The 19,942-nt window shown below is 52.0% G+C and overlaps 1 protein-coding gene across 1 annotated transcript; it reads left to right on the plus strand.

Moving 5' to 3' along the window:
• The first annotated feature begins 18,078 nt into the window (after positions 1 to 18,078).
• LOC123490410 lies at positions 18,079 to 19,203 on the plus strand. Its single transcript, XM_045220452.1, has 2 exons — positions 18,079 to 18,898; positions 19,025 to 19,203. The coding sequence occupies exons 1-2, from the start codon at positions 18,109 to 18,111 to the stop codon at positions 19,201 to 19,203; spliced, it is 969 nt and encodes a 322-aa protein (XP_045076387.1). The 5' UTR covers positions 18,079 to 18,108.
• The last annotated feature ends 739 nt before the right edge of the window (positions 19,204 to 19,942 follow it).

Raw genomic sequence — 19,942 nt, forward strand, 5'->3', positions numbered from 1 at the left:
TGACAGGTGGCAACCCCTTGTGGACGAATCCGGGTGTGGGGGGTGGGGCCCCTTGGGGTCTCCCCCAAGCCGGCCATGGGCACCCAGCATACCCATGTGTGAGTCAGGAGCCATCCCCTGGTTCTCATAGTGAAAACCGTCCTAAAATGACAGGTGGCGCCCCCTTGTGGAGGAATCCGGGTGGGCCCCCCCTTGGGGGGTTCCCCCAAGCCAGCCATGGGCACCTACCCGCCCATGTATGACTGAAGGAGCCCTACTCTAGTTTAATTAGTGAAATCCGTCCTAAAATGCGAATTGGCGCCACCCCATGGCCGAAAATCAGCTGGGGGGTAGTGCACCCCCTCCCCAAACAACCCCCACCCCCAACCCCCAAGCCCCTCGGGGTCTCCCCCAAGCCAGACATGAGCACCCATCCTGGGCATGTGTGACTGAAGGAGCCCTCCTCTGGTTGTCCTAGTGAAATCCGTCCTAAAATGCATAATGGCGCCACCCCATGGCCGAAAATCAGCTGGGGGGCAGTGCACCCACACCACCACCACCCCCCACCCCCAACCTCCAAGCCCCTTGGGGTCTCCCCCAAGACAGACATGAGCACCCATCCTGGGCATGTGTGACTGAAGGAGCCCTCCTCTGGTTCTCCTAGTGAAATCCGTCCTAAAATGCGAAATGGCGCCACCCCATGGCCGAAAATCAGCTGGGGGGCAGTGTACCCACACCCCCACCACCCCCCACCCCCAACCCCCAAGCCCCTTGGGGTCTCCCCCAAGCCAGAAATGAGCACCCATCCTGGGCATGTGTGACTGAAGGAGCCCTCCTCTGGTTCTCCTAGTGAAATCCGTCCTAAAATGTGAAATGGCGCCACCCCATGGCCGAAAATCAGCTGGGGGGCAGTGCACCACCACCCCCAACACCCCCCATCCCCAACACATAAGCCCCTTGGGGTCTCCCCCAAGCCGGACATGAGCACCCATCCTGGGCATGTGTGACTGAAGGAGCCGGTCCCTGGTTCTCCTAGTGAAAACCGGAGGGTTACCATGTGGGGTGTCTGACCCTCCACCCCAATCCGACCAAGAGCTCCCATTTCGGCCATGTGTGACTCAGGAGCCATCCTCTGGTTCTCCTAGTGAAAACCATCCGATTACATGGTGAACGGTTAAGTGGGGTTTGCCCCCCCCTTGGGGTTCCCCCCCAACCCGGCCATGGACCCCCAGCACACCCATGTGTGAGTCAGGAGCCATCCCCTGGTTCTACTAGTGAAAACCGTCCTAAAATGACAGGTGGCGCCCCCTTGTGGTCGAATCCGTGTGGGGGGGTTTGCCCCCCCTTGGGATCCCCCCCCAACCCAGCAATGGGCACCCAGCACGCCCATGTGTGAGTCAGGAGCCATCCCCTGGTTCTCCTAGTGAAAACCGTCCGATTACATGTTGAACGGTTAAGGGGGGTTTGTCCCCCCCTTGGGGTCCCCCCCCAACCCGGCCAATGACCCCCAGCACGCCCATGTGTGAGTCAGGAGCCACCCCCTTGTTCTCCTAGTGAAAACCGTCCTAAAGTGACAGGTGGCGCCCCCTTGTGGTCGAATCCGGGTGGGGGGGTTTGCCCCCCCTTGGGGTCCCCCCCCAACCCAGCCATGGGCACCCAGCACGCCCATGTGTGAGTCAGGAGCAATCCCCTGGTTCTCCTAGTGAAAACCGTCTGATTACATGGTGAACGGTTAAGGGGGGTTTGTCCCCCCCTTGGGGTCCCCCCCCAACCCGGCCATGGGCACCCAGCACGTCCATATGTGAGTCAGGAGCCATCCCCTGGTTCTCCTAGTGAAAACCGTCCTAAAATGACAGGTTGCGCCCCCTTGTGGACGAATCCGGGTGGGGGGGGGCCCCCTTGGGGGTCTCGGGTCTCCCCCAAGCCAGCCATGGGCACCCACTCGCCCTTGTATTACTGAAGGAGCCCGACTCTAGTTTAATTAGTGAAATCCGTCCTAAAATGCGAATTGGCGCCACCACATGGCCGAAAATCAGCTGGGGGGTAGTGCACCCCCACCCCAAACACCCTACACCCCCAAGCCCCTCGGGGTCTCCCCCAAGCCAGACATGAGCACCCATCCTGGGCATGTGTGACTGAAGGAGCCTCCTCTGGTTCTCCTAGTGAAAACCGTCCTAAAATGACAGGTGGCGCCCCCTTGTGGACGAATCCGGGTGGGGGGGGGGGTTGGGGCCCCCCCTTGGGGTCACCCCCAAGCCGACCATGGGCACCCAGCACGTCCATGTGTGAGTCAGGAGCCATCCCCTGGTTCTCATAGTGTAAACCGTCCTAAAATGACAGGTGGCGCCCCCTTGTGGACGAATCCGGGTGGGGTGGTGGGGCCCCCCCTTGGGGTCTCCCCCAAGCCGGCCATGGGCACCCAGCACGTCCATGTGTGAGTCAGGAGCCATCCCCTGGTTCTCATAGTGTAAACCGTCCTAAAATGACAGGTGGCGCCCCCTTGTGGACGAATCCGGGTGGGGGTGGAGCCAGCCATGGGCACCCACCCGCCCATGTATGACTGAAGGAGCCCTACTCTAGTTTAATTAGTGAAATCCGTCCTAAAATGCGAATTGGCGCAACCCCATGGCCGAAAATCAGCTGGGGTTTAGTGCACCCCCACCCCAAACATCCCCCACCCCCAACCCCCATGCCCCTTGGGGTCTCCCCCAAGCCAGACATGAGCACCCATCTGGGCATGTGTGACTGAAGGAGCCCTCCTCTGGTTCCCCCAGTGAAATCCGTCCTAAAATGCGAAATGGCGACACCCCATGGCCGAAAATCAGCTGGGGACAGTGCACCCACACCCCCACCACCCCCCACCCCCATCCGCCAAGCCCCTTGGGGTCTCCCCCAAGCCAGACATGAGCACCCATCCTGGGCATGTGTGACTGAAGGAGCCCTCCTCTGGTTCTCCTAGTGAAATCCGTCCTAAAATGCGAAATGGCGCCACCCCATGGCCGAAAATCAGCTGGGGGGCAGTGCACCCCCACCCCCAACACTCCCCACCCCCAACACCCAAGCCCCTTGGGGTCTCCCCCAAGCCGGACATGAGCACCCATCCTGGGCATTTGTGACTGAAGGAGCCCTCCCCTGGTTCTCCTAGTGAAAACCGTCGGGATACCACAAAACTGGATCTCAGGAGCGCGTATAACTTGGTGCGCATTAGGGAGGGCGACGAATGGAAAATAGCGTTTAGTACCACCTCAGGTCATTTCGAGTATCTCGTCATGCCATATGGGTTGATGAATGCTCCATCAGTCTTCCAATCCTTCGTAGATGACATTTTCCGGGATATGCAGGGGCAAGGGGTGGTCGTGTACATTGATGACATTCTGGTGTACTCGTCTACCCGAGCCGAGCATATAACCCTGGTGCGTCGTGTATTGAGGAGGCTGTTGGAGCACGACCTATATGTCAAGGCAGAGAAATGTCTGTTTTTCCAGGAGTCGGTCTCCTTTTTGGGTTATCGGTTGTCCGCTTCAGGGGTGAGAATGGAGGTGGATCGTGTGTCCGCTGTGCGTAATTGGCAAAACCCAACCACTGTCAAAGAGGTGCAGCAGTTCTTGGGTTTTGCGAATTTCTACCGGAGGTTTATCCGGGGTTTTGGACAGGTGGCAGCTCCCATCACGTCCCTTCTGAAAGGGGTCCGGTGCGCCTGCAGTGGTCAGCTGATGCGGACAGGGCCTTTAGGAAACTGAAGGACCTGTTTACGTCGGCCCCGGTGCTGGCGCATCCGGATCCCGCATTACCCGTTCAGGTTGAGGTGGACGCGTCTGAGGCTGGTAAAGGGGCCGTTCTCTCTCAACGGTCCGGCACGCCACCTAAACTCCGCCCCTGTGCTTTTTACTAAAAAAAGCTCAGCCCGGCGGAGCGTAATTATGACGTCGGGGACAGGGAGCTGTTAGCTGTAGTTCAGGCCCTTAAGGTGTAGAGGCATTGGCTTGAGGGGGCTCAACACCCTTTCCTCATTTTGACTGACCATCGGAACCTGGAGTACATCCGGGCAGCGAGGAGACTAAACCCTCGCCAGGCTCGATGGAGTATGTTTCTCACCAGGTTCGTATTTAAAATCACGTACATCCCTGGGTCCCAGAATGGTAAGGCAGATGCGCTGTCCCGGCGGTATGACATGGAGGAGAGGTCCGTTGAGTCTACTCCCATACTACCGGTGTCTTGTCTTGTGGCACCGGTGGTGTGGGAGGTCGATGCCGAAATCGAGCGAGCGTTGCATACCGACCCCAGCCCTCCAAAGTGTCCTGAGGGTCGGAAGTACGTTCCGCTCGAGATTCGGGATCGACTCATTTACTGGGCTCACACGTCACCCTCCTCTGGACATTTGGGTATTGGCCGGACAGTGCATTGTCTTAGCACTAAATACTGGTGGCCCACGTTAGCCAGGGATGTGAGGGTTTATGTCTCCTCCTGCTCGGTGTGCGCCCAGTGTAAGGCGCCCAGACACCTGCCCAGGGGTAAGTTACAACCCCTGCCCGTTCCACAACGACCATGGTCCCACCTCTCGGTGGATTTTGTGACAGACCTTCCCCTCTCTCAGGGGAATACCACCATCCTGGTCGTTGTGGACCGGTTCTCTAAGGCCTGTCGTCTTCTCCCTATGTCGGGTCTGCCTACTGCCCGACAAAACGCAGAGGCCCTATTTACCCACGTCTTCCGGCATTACGGGGTACCCGAGGATATAGTGTCTGATCGAGGCCCCCAGTTTACCTCCCGAGTTTGGAGAGCGTTCATGGAGCATTTGGGGGTCTCGGTTAGCCTTACCTCAGGGTACCACCCGGAGAGTAACGGGCAGGTAGAACGTGTCAACCAGGATGTGGGTAGGTTTCTGAGGTCGTATTGCCAGGACCGGCCTGAGGAGTGGGCTCGATACATTCCCTGGGCCGAGATGGCCCAGAACTCTCTCTGCCACTCCTCTACTAACCTAACCCCCTTCCAATGTGTGTTAGGTTACCAGTCGGTTCTGGCACCTTGGCAGCAGAGCCAGATCGAGGCCCCTGCGGTGGATGATTGGATGAGGCGCTCGGAGGAGACGTGGAACGCTGCCCACGTCCACCTGCAGCGGGCCATCCGTCGTCACAAGGCGAGCGCCGATCTCCACCGCAGTGAGGGGCCGGTGTACGCACCCGGAGATCGAGTCTGGCTCTCTACCAGAAACCTACCCCTCCGCCTGCCCTGCCGGAAGCTGGGTCGGCGGTTTGTGGGGCCTTTTAAAGTCCTGAGAAGATTGAACGAGGTGTGTTATAGGTTACATCTACCTGTTGAATATAAGAATATTAACCCCTCGTTCCATGTGTCTCTTCTCAGGCCGGTGGTAGCTGGTCCACTCCAGGAAGGTGAGATAGGAGAGACTCCTCCGCCCCCACTGGACATCGAGGGAGCTCCGGCGTACACCGTTCGGTCCATCTTGGACTCAAGGCGCCGGATGGGGGGTCTCCAGTATCTCGTGGAGTGGGAGGGGTACGGCCCGGAGGAGCGGTGCTGGGTGCCGCGGAGGGACATCCTAGACCCATCTCTCCTGTCGGAGTTCCACCGGGACCATCCCGCGCGCCCTGCTCCGCGTCCTCCTGGTCGTCCCCGAGGCCGGGGTCGGCGCACGGCTGGAGCCGTGCGTCAAAGGGGGGGTACTGTCACGGTTTCGGCCGAGGCTGCTCCTCCTCCTGGTTCGGGCAGGCTTCGGCGGTCGTTGTCCCCGGAGTACTAGCTGCCACCGATCTATGTTTCATGTTCGTTTGGTTTTGTCTTGATGTTGTACACCTGTGTCTAGTTAGTCCTCGTTAGTGTCCAATTTAAGTCTCGTTGTGTGTGTCTGTGTTTGTGTGTGATTGCTCTTCTGTTTTGGTGTTTGAGCTACGTACTTCCCTCCAGGGTTTGGAGAGGTATTCGCACATGTTAGTGCACCGTTTATTTGACGCCTGTGTGCGCCGTTATTTCGCTTCCGGGCTTATTGTGCTCATTTACTCCGTGAATATTTCACTAAAGTCTTTTGGACTGAGCTTCTGCGTCCTGTGCTTGATTCCTGCACCACACCCACCTTCAGCACCCCTTGACACAGAACATCGGCGGTCTGAATTTGTGTAAAGGAGAAGCTGGGGGGGGCATGGGCAAGTTGCAGCGGAGGGTGCAGAGATGGTGGCCGGGGTAGTAGTAGCCAGGTGGAAAGCATGGCCAGCCGTAGCAAAATGCTTGTTGAAATTCTCGATTATTGTAGTTTTATCGGTGGTGATAGTGTTTCCTAGCCTCAGTGCAGTGGGCAGCTGAGAGGAGGTGCTCTCATTCTCCATGGACTTTACAGTGTCCCAAAACGTTTTGGAGTTAGTGCTACAGGATGCAAATTTCTGTTTGAAAAAGCTAGCCTTTGCTTTCCTAACTGCTTGTGTATATTGGTTCCTAACTTCCCTGAAAAGTTGCATATCTCGGGGGCTATTCGATGCTAATGCAGTACGCCACAGGATGTTTTTGTGCTGGTCAAGGGCAGTCAAATCTGGGGAGAACCAGGTGCTATATCTGTTCTTAGTACTGCATTTTTTGAATGGGGCATGCTTATTTAAGATTGAGAGGAAAGCACTTTTAAAGAACAACCAGGCATCCTTTACTGACGGAATGAGATCGATATCCATCCAGGATACCTGGGCCAGGTCAATTAGGAAGGCCTGCTCGCTAAAGTGTTTTAGGGAGCGTTTGACAGTGATGAGGGGTGGTCATTTGACCGCGGACCTGTTTACGGAAACAGGCAATAAGGCAGTGATTGCTGAGATCCTGGTTGAAGACAGCGGAGGTGTATTTAGATGGTAAGTTAGTCAGGATAATATCTATGAGGGTGCCCATGTTTACGGATTTAGGGTTGTACCTGGTAGGTTCCTTAAAAATTTGTGTGAGATTGAGGGCATCTAGTTTGGATTGTAGGATGGCCGGGGTGTTAAGCACATTCCAGTTTAGGTCACCAAGCAGTACGAACTCTGAGGATAAATGGGGGGCAATCAAATCATATATGGTGTACAGGGCACAGCTGGGGGCTGAGGGGGGGCTGTAGCAAGTGGCAACAGTGAGAGACTTATTTCTGGAAAGGTGGATTTTTAGAAGTAGGAGCTCAAACTGTTTGGGCACAGACCTGGATAGTATGATAGAGCTCTGCCTTCCTAAGACAGGATTCAGACACTTCTAGAACATCAGGGTTGGCGGAGTGTGCTAACGCAGTGAATAACTCAAACTTAGGGAGGAGGCTTCTGATGTTAACATGCAAAAAACCAAGGCTTTTATGGTTACAGAAGTCAACAAATGATAGTTCCTGGGGAGTAGGAGTGATACTGAGGGCTGCAGGGCCTGGGTTAACCTCTGCATCACCAGAGGAATAGAGGAGGACTAGAATAAGGATACGGCTAAAGGCTTTAAGAACTGGTCTTCTAGTGCGTTTGGTACAGAGAAAAGGGGCAGATGTCCAGGCGTTGTAGAATAGATTCAGGGCATTATGTACAAACAAGGATACATTGGAGGTAAACCTAAGCGTTGGGTAACAATGAAAGAGATAGTATCACTGGAGGTACCGATTGAGCCGGTCTCCGCGTGTATGGGGGTGGAACAAAGGAGCTATTTGAGGCAGTTTGAGAGGGACTTTGGGCTCTACAGTGAAATGTATAATAAGAACTAAGTGGAACAGCAATAGGCAAGGCATATTGACATGGGAGAGAGGCATAAAGCAATCACAGGTGTTATTCGAGAGAGCTAAGACAACAACTGGTAATGGCGATGAAAGTTTGGGCTGAGGCTAAACAGATAAACAGGACAGGGTACCGTTTAAAGGAACAGTCCAGCAGGCATCAGCTGTGCAGCTGAGGGATCATAAGGTCCAGTGAACAGCAATATGTGAGTCCGGGAGCAGTTCGAATTGGTGCTACAGCACAGGCGAGCAGGAAGCATGGCTGTTGTTTGCGTGTGCTAGCGGGCCGTGGCTACCAGATGGATCTTTGTGGTCGTCGCAACGGGAAGACTGTTGAAACCACAGACGTTTACGTCGCTAGACCAGTCGTGATGGATTTGCGGGGCTCCGTGTCGACACTAGGAGGTCCCGTCCGGTTGACAGAGAGGTAGATAGCCGGGAGATGGGCCTGACTCGAGGCCAGCTCAAGACTGATTAGCCAACATCAACATCCATTTGGTTGCAGCTAGCTAGTTGCGATGATCCAGTGTTAAAGGTCCAGTGATTCAGTGATTCCGGCAGAAAATCTGATATGTTCTGGGTCGATAACGCGCTGTGCAGACAGTGCAGACTGGCCGATAATAGTCCAGGCTAGAGCTGGCAGGTAGGTAGTGCAGGCCACGGACAATGGTGAAAAACCTCTAACGGTGGCTAATAGCAAGTAGCTAGTTAGCTGGCTACTCCGGTCCGGTAGACAGAGAGGTACATAGCCGGGATATGGGCCTGGCTCAAGGCTTGCTCAAGGCTAACTGGTGCTTGCTTCGGGGGCAGTGGTGATTAGCCAACAGCAACATCCATTCGGTTGCGGCTAGCTAGTTGCGATCCGGTTTGAAGGTCCAGTGATTCAGTTATTCCGGCAGAAAATCAGATGTTCTGGGTGAAAACCGCAAACGGTGGCTAATAGCAAGTAGCTAGTTAGCTGGCTAGCTAGTTTCAACTGTTGATTCTAGATAAAAGGTAAGTAAATAATAGAATCCGTTTCACATTGAGCGAGGCGGGTTGCAGGAAAGTATATTTAGAAGAAGGATGAAAAGTGTGATACGGAAATATATACGAAAAAGACAACAACAAAAAAATAGGCTATTTACACTGACACACAACAGAACCCGACGACCGCACTGCTACGCCATCTTGGATAGTGGTAAAGTATTGTTCTAGGTTAGTTGTAGTTCCACATACAGGGTAACTATAGCTCCACATACAGGTTATATATAGATACAGGTTAGGAATAGATACAGGTTAGGAATAGATACAGGTTAGGAATATATACAGGTTAGGTATAGATACAGGTTAGGTATAGATACAGGTTAGGTATAGATACAGGTTAGGTATAGATACAGGTTAGGTATAGATACAGGTTAGGAATAGATACAGGTTAGGTATAGACACAGGTTAGGAATAGATACAGGTTAGGAATAGTTCCACATACAGGTTGGGTAAGTCCCCTGTAGCTCAGTTGGTAGAGCATGGCGCTTGCAACACCAGGGTTGTGGGTTCGTTTCCCACGGGGGGCCAGTATGAAAAATGTATGCACTCACTAACTGTAAGTCGCTCTGGATAAGAGTGTCTGCTAAAATGACAACAAAAAAAAAGTACAGTTCCTCATACATGTTAGGTACAGTTCCTCATACAGGTTAGGTATAGTTCCATATACAGGTTAGGTATAGTTCCATATACAGGTTAGGTACAGTTCCATATACAGGTTAGGTACAGTTCCATATACAGGTTAGGTATAGTTCCATATACAGGTTAGGTATAGTTCCATATACAGGTTAGGTATAGTTCCATATACAGGTTAGGCATAGTTCCATATACAGGTTAGGTATAGTTCCATATACAGGTTAGGTATCGTTCCATATACAGGTTAGGTATTTGTATTTATCATGGCTCTCCTTTAGCTGCTGCCAAGGCAGTATTTACTCTTCCTGGGGTCCAGCAAAATTAAGACAGTTATACATTTAAAAAACCTTCAATACATTCATAACAGATTTCACAACATATTAAGTGTGTGCCCTCAGGCCTCTACTCTACTACCACATATCTATAACACAAAATCCATGTGTACATGTGTGAATAGTGCGTATGTTATCGTGTGGTTGTATGCATGTGTCTATGTTTGTGTTGCTTCACAGTCCCCGCTGGTCCATAAGGTGTATTTTTATCTGTTTTTTTAAATATGATGTGAGTTACTTGATGTGGAATAGAGTTCCATGTAGTCATGGCTCTATGTAGTACTGTGCGCCTCCCATAGTCTGTTCTGGACTTGGGGACTGTGAAGAGACCTCTGGTGGCATGTCTTGTGGGGTATGCATGGGTGTCTGAGCTGTGTGCAAGTCATTTAAACAGACAGCTCGGTGCTTTCAATATGTCAATACTTCTCACAAACACAAAAAAAGTAGTGATGAAGTCAATCTCTCCTCCACTTTGAGCCAGGAGAGATTGACATGCATATTATTAATGTTAGCTCTCTGTGTACATCCAAGGGCCAGCCGTGCTGCCCAGTTCTGAGCCAATTGCAGTCCTTCTTTGTGGCACCTGACCACACGACTGAACAGTAGTCCAAGTGCGACAAAACTAGGGCCTGTAGGACCTGCCTTGTTGATAGTGCTGTTAAGAATGTAGAGCAGTGCTTTATTATGGAAAGAGTTCTCCCCATCTTAGCTACTGTTGTATCAATATGTTTTGACCATGACATTTTACAATCTAGGCTTACTCCAAGCAGTTTAGTCACCTTAACTTGCTCAATTTCCGGCACATCGTTTGCTTATGTGGGTGTGTGCGCTGGGGAGATGTACCGTTTGAAAGACTTATGTGTGCACTTTGCTGTTATTTGCTGTGGGATAAGAGTCCGTTCTAAATTTCTACACTTGTTTGCGTTGACAACAACAGGGGGGAGTGTCCATAGGAATTGATAATACTGGACACAGGGATATTTTGCTTGAATAAAATTCAGAAAAGACTCATGTTAGGATAAGATTGTCACGGTTTCGGCCGAGGCTGCCTCTCTTCCTTGTTCGGGCAGGCTTCGGCGTTCGTTGTCTCCGGAATACTAGCTGCCACCGTTGTATGTTTCATGTTCGTTTGCTTTTGTCTGTTTGTTGTGACACCTGTTCTCGTTTAGCGTAATTAGTGTCCTATAAGTTTCTCGTTGTGTTTGTCTAGTGTTGTGTGTTATTGATTTAGGTCTGTCGTGTGTTGTGCTTGGATATTGCTTATTCGCTCGGTTGAGCTTCACTCCACTGCGTTGGAGCGTTTACGCACATGTTTAGTGCGCCTTTTGTTTTGTCGCCTTCGTGCGTAATTTCGCCTTCGGGCAAGTGTGTTCGTATTTTCCTTGTTGGAAATTGAACTAAAGTCTTTTGGACTATACTTCGGTGTCCTGCGCTTGATTCCACCACTACACCCACCTACAGCATTCTTGACAGAATAACACACCTTGAAGAATGGAATCAGCAGGAGCCGCAGCAGCCCAGGCGACGCTGGAGGACAAGGTCCGTGAACAAAGTGACCAGATCCTGCAGATGGGGTCCGCACTGCAGGAGGTGATCACCACCATCCGAGGCTGGGGGACGCCTCCACCGCCATCCTCCCTGCCAGCACCATCGGCCAGTCAGCCCGTTCCCGCACCGGAACCCCGAGGAGTCCGACTCTCGCTCCCGAGGGCCTACGATGGGACCGCGGCCGGGTGTCAGGGATTCCTTCTCCAGGTGGAGCTGTACCTGGCCACCGTGCACCCGGCGCCCTCGGGACATGAGAGCGTGTCCGCCCTGATCTCCTGCCTGTCCGGGAAGGCGTTGGAATGGGCCAACGCAGAGTGGAGGAGGATCGACGCGGACACCATCACATACGACGAGTTCTCCCGCCGCTTCAGGGCGGTGTTTGACCATTCCCCGGAGGGGAAAGTGGCGGGGGAGCGTCTGGTCTTCCTCCGGCAGGGGAGGAGGAGTGCCCAGGAGTTCGCCCTAGAATTCCGTACTCTAGCGGCAGATGCAGGGTGGAATGAGCGGGCTCTCATCGATCACTACAGATGTAGTCTACGCGAGGACGTCCGTCGGGAGCTGGCCTGTAGGGACACCAGCCTCTCGTTCGACCAGTTGGTCGACATGTCCATCAGGCTGGATAACCTGCTAGCTACCCGCGGACGTCCCGAGGGGGGTCCGTCCATTTCACCCTCCAGCGCCTCCGAGCCGTGCCCCATGGAGCTCGGGGCGCTGGCGCTAGAGAGAGGAGGGGTCGGCTTACTAGGGGGTCCATCTCCTGCACCAACTGTGGTCGGGGAGGACACACCGCGGCTAGGTGCTGGGGTTGGCCTCCTAGGGGAGAGGACGACAGGTCCCGCACTGGGGATTCCTTCCAGGTGAGTAGGCGCCCCACTCACCCAGAGCTCTCTGTTGCACATTTCTGTATACCTGTGAGTTTTCCACAGGTAGCACCTCATTCCCAGCATAAGGCGCTGGTAGATTCAGGCGCGGCTGGGAATTTTGTTGATAAGAAGTTTTGTTTAGCCGTAGGGATTCCCCTTCTTCCTGTTGATGTCCCTTTCCCCGTTCATGCCCTAGATAGCCGTCCGTTGGGTGCGGGCTTGATCAGGGAGGTCACTGCGCCACTTAGGATGTGTGCGCAGGGGGTCATCAGGAGATGATTCAGCTATTTCTGATTGACTCGCCTGCGTATCCGGTGGTGCTGGGCATGCCCTGGTTGAGTACCCATAACCCATCTATTTCGTGGCAGGAGAGGGCTCTGATGGAGTGGTCTGCCCAGTGTGTGGGTCGATGTTTGGGCGTTTCCGTAGGGGCTACCTCGGTGGAGAGTCCAAACCAGGTGCCCGCATTGCACGTTCCCCCTGAGTATGGGGATTTGGCTATCGCGTTTAGTAAGTCGAGGGCGACGCGGTTGCCGCCCCATAGGCAGGGAGATTGTGCGATAGACCTCCAGGCAGGAGCTGCCACGGAGCCATGTGTATCCTCTGTCTCAGGAGGAGAAGAAAGCTATGGAGACTTACATAGAAGAATCTCTGAGACAAGGATACATACGGCCTTCCACTTCCCCTGCGTCCTCAAGTTTCTTTTTTGTGAAGAAGAAGGATGGTGGTTTACGCCCCGTGCATCGATTACCGTGGTCTCAATCAGATCACGGTGAAGTACAGTTATCCACTCCCGCTGATTGCGACCATGACTGAGTCCTTGCATGGGGCGCGTTTCTTCACTAAATTAGATCTCAGGAGCGCGTACAACTTGGTGCGCATCAGGGAGGGCGATGAATGGAAGACAGCCTTTAGTACCACCTCGGGCCATTACGAGTATCTTGTCATGCCATACGGGTTGATGAACGCTCCGTCAGTTTTCCAATCATTCGTGGATGAGATCTTCAGGGACATGCAGGGGCAGGGGGTCGTTGTGTACATAGATGACATTCTCGTGTACTCGCCTACCCGTGTCGAGCATGTGGCCCTGGTGCGCAGAGTGTTGCAGAGGCTGGTGGAGCACGACCTGTATGTTAAGGCAGAGAAGTGTCTGTTTTTCCAGGAGTCGGTCTCCTTTTTGGGGTATCAGTTGTCTGCGTCAGGGGTGAAGATGGAGGTAGACCGGGTGTCAGCCGTGCGTAATTGGCAAACACCAACCACTGTGAAGGAGGTGCAGCAGTTTTTGGGGTTTGCGAATTCCTACCGGAGGTTTATCCGGGGGTTTTGGACAGGTGGCAGCTCCCATCACGTCTCTTTTGAAGGGGGGTCCGGTGCGTCTGCAGTGGTCTGCCGAGGCGGACAGGGCGTTTGGGAGGCTGAAGGACCTGTTTACCTCGGCCCCGGTGCTGGCGCATCCGGATCCCTCTTTGCCATTTCAGGTAGAGGTGGACGCGTCTGAGGCCGGTATAGGAGCCGTGCTTTCACAACGGTCAGGCGCGCCACCTAAACTCCGCCCCTGTGCCTTTTATTCCAAGAAGCTCAGTCCGGCGGAGCGAAACTATGACGTAGGGGACAGGGAGCTGTTAGCCGTGGTACAGGCCCTAAAGGTGTGGAGGCACTGGCTTGAGGGGGCTCAACACCCTTTCCTCATTTTGACGGACCACCGTAACCTGGAGTACATCCGGGCAGCGAGGAGGCTGAACCCTCGTCAGGCAAGATGGAACATGTTTTTGACCCGGTTTACATTTAAGATCACGTACATCCCTGGGTCACAGAACGGTAAGGTAGATGCGCTGTCTCGGCGGTATGACACGGAGGAGAGGTCCGGGGAGCCCACTCCCATACTGCCGGAGTCGTGTCTGGTGGCACCGGTAGTGTGGGAGGTCGATGCTGAGCTCGAGCGGGCGTTACGCACCGACCCTAGTCCACCGCAATGCCCGGAGGGTCGGAAGTACGTTCCGCTCGAGGTTCGGGATCGATTGATCTATTGGGCTCACACGTCACCCTCCTCTGGACACCCTGGTATCGGCCGGACAGTGCACTGTCTTAGTGCCAAGTACTGGTGGCCCACGTTGGCAAGGGATGTGAGGGTTTATGTTTCCTCCTGCTCGGTGTGCGCCCAGTGTAAGGCGCCTAGACATCTGCCTAGGGGTAAGTTACTACCCCTGCCCGTTCCACAACGACCATGGTCCCACCTCTCGGTGGATTTCCTTACTGACCTTCCTCCTTCACAGGGGAATACCACTATACTGGTCGTTGTGGACCGGTTTTCTAAGGCCTGTCGTTTGCTCCCCATGCCGGGCCTTCCTACCGCCCTGCAAACTGCCGAAGCACTATTCACCCATGTGTTCCGGCACTACGGGGTACCCGAGGATATTGTGTCTGATTGAGGTCCCCAATTTACCTCCAGGGTCTCGGTGAGCCTCACCTCGGGTTACCACCCGGAGAGTAATGGGCAGGTGGAACGCGTGAACCAGGATGTGGGTAGGTTTCTTAGAACATACTGCCAGGACCGGCCGGAGGAGTGGGCAAGGTACGTTCCCTGGGCCGAGATGGCCCAGAATTCCCTACGCCATTCCTCCACTAACCTCACCCCTTTCCAATGTGTGTTAGGTTACCAGCCGGTTCTGGCACCTTGGCAGCAGAGCCAGATCGAGGCTCCTGCGGTGGATGAGTGGGCGCGGCGCTCGGAGGAGACATAGAACGCTGCACACGTCCACCTGCAGCGGGCCCTCCGACGTCATAAGGCGAGCGCCAATCTCCACCGCAGTGAGGGACCGGTGTACGCACCTGGTGATCGAGTCTGGCTCTCTACCAGAAACCTGCCCCTCCGCCTGCCCTGTCGGAAACTGGGTCGGCGGTTTGTAGGGCCATTTAAAGTCCTGAGAAGGTTGAACGAGGTGTGTTACAAATTACAACTACCTGTTGAATATAAAAGTATTAACCCCTCGTTCCATGTGTCCCTTCTCAGGCCGGTGGTAGCTGGCCCACTCCAAGAAAGTGAGATCAGGGAGACTCCTCCGCCCCCATTGGACATCGAGGGGGCACCGGCGTACTCCGTGAGGTCCATCTTGGATTCGAGTCGTCGGATGGGGGGTCTCCAATATCTAGTGGAGTGGGAGGGGTACGGTCCGGAGGAACGGTGCTGGGTGCCGAGGAGAGACATTTTGGACCCATCTCTCCTGACGGAATTCCATCGTGGGCACCCGACGCACCCTGCTCCGCGTCCTCCGGGTCGTCCCCGAGGCCGGAGTCGGCGCACGTCTGGAGCCGCGCGTCAAGGGGGGGGTACTGTCACGGTTTCGGCCGAGGCTGCCTCTCTTCCTTTTTCGGGCAGGCTTCGGCGTTCGTTGTCTCCGGAATACTAGCTGCCACCGTTGTATGTTTCATGTTCGTTTGCTTTTGTCTGTTTGTTGTGACACCTGTTCTCGTTTAGCGTAATTAGTGTCCTATAAGTTTCTCGTTGTGTTTGTCTAGTGTTGTGTGTTATTGATTTAGGTCTGTCGTGTGTTGTGCTTGGATATTGCTTATACGCTCGGTTGAGCTTCACTCCACTGCGTTGGAGCGTTTACGCACATGTTTAGTGCGCCTTTTGTTTTGTCGCCTTCGTGCGTAATTTCGCCTTCGGGCAAGTGTGTTCGTATTTTCCTTGTTGGAAATTGAACTAAAGTCTTTTGGACTATACTTCGGTGTCCTGCGCTTGATTCCACCACTACACCCACCTACAGCATTCTTGACAAAGATTTATGTTAGAGATATATACATATATATGTTTTGGTTGAGAACAGGGGTTTTAGTTTTTTGTAAGGAAATATGTAAGTTAAGGTTAAAATCTGATGAGTCTCCGTTGGTGAGAACGTTAATAATTGTTAACTATATATGAGCCCCCTGGAAGGACGTTAAGGTTAAAATCTGATGAGTCTCCGTTGGTGAGAACGTTAATAATTGTTAACTATATATTTGCCCCCTGGAAGGACATTAAGGTTAAAATAAAAAAAATTAAAAGAATAACGTTTAATAACTGTTAGAGGAGCATGAGCTTACAGCCGTTAGGGTGTACCTGCCCCCAGTGGGAATCGAACCCACAACCCTTGCATTTCAAACACCATGCTCTACAAACTGAAAAAAATATTTTTGGATCCACGATGTGATACTGGCATTGGCTGTATTTCATATTGCAAACGGACAAGTATATTTGCAATACATTTCAATGGGCGTTTATTATCATGAATTGGACATGCTGAAATCAACACCAATGAGCAAGGGAGAGGATCCACTATCATTTCTTGGCCAGCCCGAGTTGAGTAAGCTTTACATTTGGGCATTTCAGCTTTGTAAGAGCATATTACAGCATGTCCAATTGGTGATAATAAATGCCCATTGAAATGTATTGCAAATGGACTTGTACATTTGCCATATGAAACATTGCCAATGCCAACATGTTGTAATGGACATATTGGCATTGGCTGTATTTATTATGGCAAAAAGACACTGTTTAAGCAGTGATTTACCATCACCAAAAGGACAGGCTGAACTTACAACCAACTGTTGAGGGAGAGGAACCACTATGTCTGTTTGACTCATACTGTACATTGCTAATGGACTTTTTGTACATGCCAGTCTTAACATGTTATACTGCAATTGGACAGTGGAAACGGAAGAATGACCTTTACCATCAACAAATGAACAGGGGTGAAATCAAAAAACTGACAGGCTGAAATCAACACTGAGAGGCAAATGAATGGCATCACTGTTGTCTATAGGCCGTCTATAGGCCGCTCCGAGTTCAACGATGTGCCCCACTTGACCGTAGCTCGCTCGGTCTGACCGCAGTGACTGTGTCTGTGTGTGTCTGTGTGTGTCTGTGTGTGTCTGTGTGTGTCTGTGTCTGTCTGTGTCTGTCTGTGTCTGTCTGTGTCTGTCTGTGTGTGTCTGTGTGTATGAGAGTAAAACTGTCCAACAGGGGGGCAGAGCAGGCAGCCCCTGTGGAGGCAGGCCACTCTCTCCCCCCTTTCTTTTGGCCTGCTGTCCCTCTGGAGTTCCAAGTCGGTAAGCTGTACTCTCAGGCCCATGGGAGATGTCTTTTGAACAGGCAGGGAGTACATAATTAGAGACATGGAGCTCCAGAGGTCACAAGGTCAATGTGGGCCTGCATGGAAGTCAGCAGGGCCACAAGGGTGCAACAGCTTTAACAGAATAAAACAAAAAAAAAGTGCCCTAAAGGTTATTCTAGCTGCGTGCAGCGGTTCATTCAGTCTGACCCATCCGAGTTGTTCCCCCACAGGATAACATGGAATGCTCTAACTCTGCTCCTGTTTATGCAATTAGCAAAATTCCTTCTGCCACATGTTCAGGGTCACCTGTAGCTCTACAGATATCAATATGAATACAGTACATGGTCCCCTTCATATCTTAAACGGGAAATTTTAACAATAAATCTTATGTCAAATTCCATTGTTACTAATTGCCATGGGAAAGCAGTCAAGTCAGCCATCCCATTGATAAATTCATCAAAAACTGTCAAAGGACAGAACATTTGAAATGTATTTGTACAGTAGAGTATCCCAGTAGTGGACTTTATTACTTAAAGCCATAGTGTACATTTTTGTAACAGGAATGGAATTGACTGAATGATGAATTGATGTAATGGTAAAAGACTGAATTTGACTGTGAGCTGACAGCAAGGGAGGAGTTGGAGGAGTATTTTATTGGGAGGATTGTGTTTTGGAAATATAATGTGTTTGACTAGAGGCTGACAGCAAGGGGGAGGAGTTGGAGGTGTGTTAAGTGGGAGGAGTTTGTTGTGGAAATAGAATGTGTTTGACTAGAGGCTGACAGCATGGGAGGGGTGGAGGGAGTGGTCTCAGATGTGTTTATAAGCAGCAACTAAGCAGCCTGGAGCATTGTACTTCCTGGATAGCTGAAGTGATTGTGTAATGGTTTTTATTTACTGTTATTTCACTTTTCAATAATATAGATGGCTCCAGTGCGTTCTCTATTTCGTTCATGTCCACTTTGCTTTAAGGTTGTGGTTGGCTTCAGTCAGCACCTTAGGCAAGTACACAACGTTCGGAACACTGAGGAGAGGATTCTCCTTTGTAATTGGCAGTGGGGCCGTGTCAATATCAGGCAGGAGCGGTGTCCAGTGACAGGATGCTCCACCCATGTCAGCAGGCTGGACCGGCATATGGACTCCCATACAGAGCTCAACAGAGCACAGAGGAGACGGGCTTTAGAGGAGGTGAAGAGACGTCTGACAATGGAGAGGCTGGCGGCATTGAAGGCGTCGGTCCCTGCCATCCCAGTGGCCACCGATTTTGATATTGTGGAGACTGCGAGGCAAGAAGAAGAGGAGGATAACTTTTTAGATACTTTTGCAGAGGAAGAGGAGGAAGAGGGCTGCACATATGATTACTGCCACTGCCAAGCACCACTTTTGAGGCTGCAGAAAGCTGTGAAAGAGAGGGATGAGGCCCTGACCAAGAAAAGTGAGACCTTCCAATCCATTAGAGAGGACAACCTGAAGCTGATCTCTGAGCTGCATAGAGTGAGGAAGAGGTACCAGCTACTGAAAAGGCAGATGGGGATTCTCAGGGTGAGTCCGGCAAAGGAGAGGTCGGCAAAGAGGTCCCTCAGCTTTCAGGCCGAGGCAGACACAGCCCAAGAGGAGCTGCAGCTGGACCAAGTGACAGGTTCAGGGGACCAGACAGAGGAGGCTACAGCGTCCGGATCTGGCAGCAAACTTATCTTCCCGGGCTCTGCCATCAGTAAGTACTGTTTCTTTAAATAGTGGCAAGTATTTGAAACATTTTTTTTTTTTTTAAACAGCCTGACTGATTCATGTTGCCTCATGAAATTGTAATTATTGTCTAAATGTTATGTTTCTTTGACAGGTGTGTTTCTTGAGGGATTCAGGAAGACCTGTGAGGGCCCCAATCCAAATTATAAACTAAGGGAAAATTGTGCCGGAAAGATCAAAAGGGTGACGCAATTTTTGAACTACATGGCGAAGGATGAGACCTACCAATCCAATCTCATTTTCCTGACTAACCATGACAAAATAAGGGGGTAAGCAGAGTTCTTTCTTTTTAGTCTCATCAGCGTTCATTAACAATGCAGTAATTGATTGTATGATTTTTGTGTGTGTGTGTGTGTGTGTGTGTGTGTGTGTGTGTGTGTCTGTGTGTGTCTGTGTGTGTCTGTGTCTGTCTGTGTCTGTCTGTGTCTGTCTGTGTCTGTCTGTGTGTGTCTGTGTGTATGAGAGTAAAACTGTCCAACAGGGGGGCAGAGCAGGCAGCCCCTGTGGAGGCAGGCCACTCTCTCCCCCCTTTCTTTTGGCCTGCTGTCCCTCTGGAGTTCCAAGTCGGTAAGCTGTACTCTCAGGCCCATGGGAGATGTCTTTTGAACAGGCAGGGAGTACATAATTAGAGACATGGAGCTCCAGAGGTCACAAGGTCAATGTGGGCCTGCATGGAAGTCAGCAGGGCCACAAGGGTGCAACAGCTTTAACAGAATAAAACAAAAAAAAAGTGCCCTAAAGGTTATTCTAGCTGCGTGCAGCGGTTCATTCAGTCTGACCCATCCGAGTTGTTCCCCCACAGGATAACATGGAATGCTCTAACTCTGCTCCTGTTTATGCAATTAGCAAAATTCCTTCTGCCACATGTTCAGGGTCACCTGTAGCTCTACAGATATCAATATGAATACAGTACATGGTCCCCTTCATATCTTAAACGGGAAATTTTAACAATAAATCTTATGTCAAATTCCATTGTTACTAATTGCCATGGGAAAGCAGTCAAGTCAGCCAT

The sequence above is a fragment of the Coregonus clupeaformis genome, unplaced genomic scaffold, assembly GCF_020615455.1.
Source record: "Coregonus clupeaformis isolate EN_2021a unplaced genomic scaffold, ASM2061545v1 scaf3870, whole genome shotgun sequence".
NCBI classification, from domain to species: Eukaryota; Metazoa; Chordata; class Actinopteri; order Salmoniformes; family Salmonidae; genus Coregonus; species Coregonus clupeaformis.